The 6,183-nt window shown below is 38.3% G+C and overlaps 1 protein-coding gene across 4 annotated transcripts in view; it reads right to left on the bottom strand.

The window, feature by feature from the left end:
• METAP2 (methionyl aminopeptidase 2) overlaps window positions 1-6,183 on the bottom strand; it is a 45,017-nt gene that overhangs the window by 30,727 nt on the left and 8,107 nt on the right. For 2 of the 4 annotated variants that reach the window (XM_011934090.1, XM_011934098.1), the window contains exons 3-4: window positions 3,407-3,472; window positions 718-820 (exon numbers count right to left, since the gene is read on the bottom strand). In XM_011934090.1, the coding sequence (XP_011789480.1) occupies window positions 718-820; window positions 3,407-3,472 (169 nt within the window). The remainder of the gene's footprint in view (window positions 1-717; window positions 821-3,406; window positions 3,473-6,183) is intronic. The other 2 variants (XM_011934105.1, XM_011934112.1) reach the window with 2 other exon arrangements.

The following is a 6,183-nucleotide window of genomic DNA, read 5'->3' as shown; positions in this document are numbered from 1 at the left end:
AAAAAAAAAAAACAAACAAACAAACAAAAAAAACATAACATTAGCCAGGCGGGTGGCGCATGCCTGTAATCCCAGCTACTGGGAGGCTGGAGCAGGAGAATCGCTTGAATCCAAGAGGCAGACGTTGCAGTGAGCCAAGATCCCAGCACTGCACTCCAGCCTGGGCAAGAGTGAAACTCTGTCTCAAAAAAAAAATAATAATAATATTAAAAAAACTGTTTCCATGAAAACTAACTACTCTGATAAATCTCAATAAGGATAAGTCATCAAAAAATACTTCTGTCAAATTAAGTGTAGGTAAGAACTATCAAAAGGTTTCAGGGAAAAAAAGTAAAGATATAGTAGACATCAACCCTTTTGTCACTCAGAAACCCCAAATAGAATTGTAGATAACGCGTTATGAATACATATGAGCGGGGAGGAAAGTACTAATCCATATCCAAATTTCAAGAGAGGTGAAAAACAAATTTAAGTCAACCTTTATCTACAAGAATTTTTATTTTGTGATCCTCAGTTTAATATACGTTTTAAATGACCAATAACCTGCTATTGGTCACAATCATTTTGGATAAGAAGGCTTCTACTGTATCTTCTTTACGACAAATTTATAAGCATTTATTAAAGTAGTGGAGCAAAGTTCTGAGAAATGTCAAATCTGCTTTATTGCTAAGCTATAACTGTCAAAAATTAAACTGGAAGTGATTTGATGATCCTTACCCATCTTGTGTGGGTGGGTATTCGCATTCTTGTCCTTTGGGAAATACACCATTAGGATACAGGTCACATATTGGAACTGAGGGAGGGTCTGTTTGAACTTTTGCTGTGAGATACAAATAAAGCATTAACTTCTGTAGTTAAAAATAAAATTAAGCACTTATTAGAGTTTTCTCAGTTCCTAATGGTTGTTATATGTTCTGATTTTAAGGAACCTCCTCCTTGCTGTCACAGTTAAAAGCAGAAGATACTTCACGCTGGCCACCTCCTCACTGATTTACTGCTGATGGGAAAAAGAAATTTTTAACTCCTCAGAACTCCACAATGTATTTAAACAGTACATGCCTTGGCAAAAAGCACACTTCTAATGTTTTCATCTTCATTCACTATACTAGAGATGGAATAGCATAGAGAGGTTGGCTTTCACAAGTACAAACCAAAGTAATAAGAAGTCCTATAGCAATAAAATGAAAATATAAACCTACTATATATTAATAAAATAAGAAAAACTATTATTTCAAGAGTATATTAGGTATAAAAGTTAAGAGCATACATAATCAATTCTGGTTTTCTGAAATCTTGATTTTTGTCAAACTATTTTATCACTCCAACGTTATCTCATCTACAAATCTGATAAAGATGCCTTTTATATTGTGCATAAATTACATGGTAAGGGACTTAAAAAGATCATTAGAGAAAAAATATACAATTTGTAATCAGAATATCAAAGTTAAAGTCTAGTCTTTACCACTTATTAGCTGTGACTTGAACAAATGGCTAAATAGTACGAATCCTCAGTTTCCTCATCTACAAAATGAACCATCAGATGAAATCCTGGATAACCTTTGAAAATTATAATGTATTACATCCAAGTCATTATATAAAACTATGAATTATCTGTAATAATCTGTACTATAGTTATCATTAACTATCATTTATAATTTTCCCACTGTATAGATGAGGAAAATGAGGGCACTGAACTGTCCATGATTATACTATTTGGCTTGTTCCAGAAATGATTCAAGAAGTCTACCAGGATATAAAAAATTAACAAATAAGAGACATTCAAAGTAAATTAGTAAAAACCAAAACAAGAACATAAAATAGTACCTGAAATGAGGCCAATACAAAAACCACAAATTTGGCTCTAAGCCCTTTAGTAGCCAACATTAAAATATATATATATATATTATTTGCACAGGTCACAGTGGTTCTGAGATGAAACAGACTGATACTCAGAAAAAAACACAATTATTCTTGATACTAAGCAGAAAAAAAAGGGAGTACATCATAAAGAAATATCATGAACAGTACATTCAGCAACATCCTCAGAGGAAGCACAACAAAGGTTAATGGCATCATACTTAAACATCTGTCAGAAGAATTCTATCAAGGGCAAATATAAAACAGTCTTCTAATAACACTCTTCCCTGCTAGTCTGCCTTCAGAAGGGTGCAATTTTAGAGTATTTAGAGAAATAGGTATCTCTTTTTTTTTTTTAATTTAAGAAATAGGTATCTCTTAATTCATTCTCAGGTAATACTATTTCTCATAGCCAAACTTTTAACAATTTTTTTTAATGGAAAGAATCGGACATTACAGCCCCTGGAAGATTCCTGGAATGCAAGTATCCTGTGCTCATCAAATATAGACTCATGGACACTCACAGGCTACGAGGATAGTTGACATCCTCTTCTTAGAGTAGAAGGATCTAGTAACGATGGATGCCTGAACGCAAAGGCTATCCCACCAACACCTGGAGACCAGGGGAATCACCATCAAGCCCCCAAAATTCTGACTCATAAAATTTTAGCCAGAAAAATTTTAAAGGAAGGCATAACCAGATATTCAGTGGTCTACAACAGCCCAAATGGCATCCAAGATTAAAACTTACATGTTGTCATTCTCAACCCAACCTTTCTTCCTCAACACTATGAAATCTCCCTTTAGTCTCCCTAATGTATTTTCAGGTCCCTGATGATGTTTGGTTGTGGCACTTATAGAACCTCAAAACAAGTAGGATATTTTATACAAATCTCATAGTACAATATAAAACTTATTGTTAATAATAAAGTCTCACCATACGCACACATTTTAAATAACGGGACTCCTCATTAAATACTCATCAAGAATCTCATAATTTAAAAACTGGAAGGTAAATTACAAACGACGTTTACCCTACCACCACAGTGGCACCACTTCTGCCACTCTTGACAGAATTTTTCTTTAAATTATGCAAGTTTTAAATCACAAAACTTTTAGAAACTCATTCCTAACTTGCAGTAAAATGCAACCAATTCATATTGACATCCCTTAGCTGAGTTAATAGCTAAAGAAAATACAGGATTGTCAAACCAGTTATTTTCTAAATAATTACTAGTTTCACTAAATTCTGCTTCTATTAAGCCTAAGCTTACTTCCCTAACATATATTAGGACCTTAAGAAACTTCAAACCTACTCTTCAAACCTGTCAGTGAATAACCACTTTTTTTTTTTGAGACAGAGTCTCACTCTGTTGCCCAGGCTGCAGTGCAGTGGCATGATCTCAGCTTACTGCAACCTCCGCCTCTTGGGTTCCAGCGATTCTCCTGCCTCAGCCTCCCGAGTAGCTGGGATTACAGGTGTGAGCCACCGCGCCCGGCCGAATAACCACTTCTAATATATCAATTAACATTAACTTAAGACACTAACGTCCTCTCTTCTTCTTCTTCTTTTTCTTCTTCTTTCCAGTTGCTCCATCTCCATCGCCATCTCCATCTAAGAAAAGACATTTCAAGTACGTGTTCATTTAAACCTCATAAGCAGAGGGACAAAGAAAGTACAAGAAGATAAGTATTTGTTCTATTCAATAAATGAATAAACATTAGTTTATTTTATCTTGTTTACATTTATTCTTTCACTGAAATAAGACATAGGAAGCAGCTCCCAGGTGTGGTGGCACATGCCTATAGTCCTAGCTACTAGGGAAGCTGAGGTGGATCACTTGAGCCCAGGAGTTAGAATCCAGCTTGGGCAACATAGTGAGACACCATCTCTAAAAAATTTAGAAACAGAAAGCAACAATTTAGCAAAGTGGGAGGTAACGTGATCTAGGACTTATGCGGGTTGAACCATATGAAAATGCCAATACTTGACCATTTTTGACTTACAAAATTGCCATTTCTTTTCTTTTCTTTTTTCTTTTTTTTTTTTTGAGACAGGGTCTAGCTCTGTTGCCCAGGCTGGAGTGCAATGGCACAATCTCAGCTCACTGCAACCTCCACCTCCCAGGTTTGAGTGATTCTCGTGTCTCAGCCTCCCAAGTATCTGGGATTACAGGTACATGCCACCATGCCTGGCTAATTTTTTGTATTCTTTTAGTAGAGATGGAGTTTTGCCATGTTGACCAGGCTGGTCTTGAACTCCTGACCTCAAGTGATTCGCCAGCCTTGGCCTCCCAAGTCCTGGGATTATAGGCATGAGTCACCATATCCAGCCTCAAAATCACCATTTCTTATGTTCAATCTTATGAAATTATCAGAAACCTAGCAAGCAGAAGAGAACAGTAGAAATACAAATATTAGGCTAGGTACAGGGGTTCACAACTGTAATCCTAGCACTTTGGGAGGCCGAGGTAGGTGGATCACTTGAGCCCAGGAGTTTGAGACCAGTCTGGACAACACGGTGAAACCCTGTCTCTACTGAAGTATAAAAAAATTATCCAGGTGTGGTGGTATGCACCCATAGTCCCAGCTACTTGAAAAGCTGAGATGTGGGAGGATCACCTGAGCCAGGGAAGTCAAGGCTGCAGTGAGCTGAGATCCAGCCACCGCACGCCAGTCTGGGTGACGGGAGGGAAATCCTGTATCATAACAACAACAAACCCAAAACACAAATATTGCTGACTTACTCATTACGGATTTTTAGATCCAAAAACCTAACAAAAAGCACAAAAAAAAACCCACAAAAATTATAATTCACATATCATGCACTATAATGTTAACAGTAACCTTCTTCATTCCATTAAGTGCTTGTTGGGTTCTTAAGTGCCAGGCAATAGGGACAGAAAAATAAGAAGTTACTTTTTTTTTTTTTTTTTGAGACGGAGTCTCGCTCTGCCGCCTAGGCTGGAGTGCAGTGGCGCGATCTCGGCTCACTGCAAGCTCTGCCTCCCGGGTTCACCCCATTCTCCTGCCGCAGCCTCCTGAGTAGCTGGGACTACAGGCGCCTGCCACTACGCCCGGCTAATTTTTTTGTACTTTTAGTAGAGACAGGGTTTCACTGTGTTAGCCAGGATGGTCTTGATCTCCTGACCTCGTGATCCGCCCGCCTCGGCCTCTCAAAGTGCTGGGATTACAGGCATGAGCCACCGCGCCCGGCCAAGATAGTTTCTGTTCTAGAGAAACAATAGTTTTTTCCAGACTAAAATTGGTTACGTATCTCGAAGTATTTGTTTTAGGTTGTGACTAGCGTATGTAGCACTATACTAGTGTATGTAGCACAACCTAAAACAAATACTTCAAGATACATAACCAATATTAAACATACACGAAAAAAATCTTTCCATCTGTGTGACTTTGGGCAAGTTATTTAGTCTCTCTCTACCCTGGTTTCTTCATCTTTAACATGGAACAAAAAGGTCCTTCTTGGATACTTTCATCCTTTTGAGGCTAATTACCTTATTTAATGTCCAATGTCTGTATTCAGTACAGAAAAACATTTATAGACCTTTGTGCCAGGATGGTAGAAGAGCCAGGATCTGAATATTAATCTGTATATGTTTATAGTTCCAACCTTTATACCATGTTGCAATTTGTGCTTTTACATGTCTTTTCTTCATAGTATCCCAGCATATTCTTCATAGGTAGAGATGGTTGGTTTTTTTTGTTTTTCTGTGACAGGGTCTCCCTCCCTCTATTGCCCAAGCTGGAGTGCAGTGGCAGGATCACAGCCCACTGCAGCCTCAATCTCCCAGACTCAGGAAATCCTCCCACCCTAGCCTCCTGAATAGCTGAGACTACAGGCACGCACCACTATACCCGGCTCATATTTTTTAATCTTTTGCAGAGACAAGGTCTCACTAAGTTGCCCAGACTGGTCTCGAATCGCATTTCAGCCTCCCAAAGTGCTGAGATTACAGGCATGAGCCACCAGGCCCAGCCAGCAGAGGCTGTGTATGTTTATTTGTATTACTACTACGCCCAAATCAATTCATATCTGTTGAATGACAACTGGAAATCCATATTACAAAAAAAAAAGAGTCTCAAGCTTTTAAGCTTTGCCTTGCACTATCTAGAAACGTTAATTCTAAATGAACCATAGACCTAAACGTAACAGCTAAAAATATATAAAACTTCTTGTGGAGAACACAGAACATCTTTGTAACCTTAGAGATAGCAATGGCCGGGCGCGGTGGCTCAAGCCTGTAATCCCAGCACTTTGGGAGGCCAAGACGGGCGGATCACAAGGTCAGGAGATCGAGACCATCC

This window comes from Colobus angolensis, unplaced genomic scaffold (genome assembly GCF_000951035.1).
Source record: "Colobus angolensis palliatus isolate OR3802 unplaced genomic scaffold, Cang.pa_1.0 Scaffold10, whole genome shotgun sequence".
Classification (NCBI taxonomy): domain Eukaryota; kingdom Metazoa; phylum Chordata; class Mammalia; order Primates; family Cercopithecidae; genus Colobus; species Colobus angolensis.
This window is presented reverse-complemented; position numbering and strand designations above follow the sequence as displayed.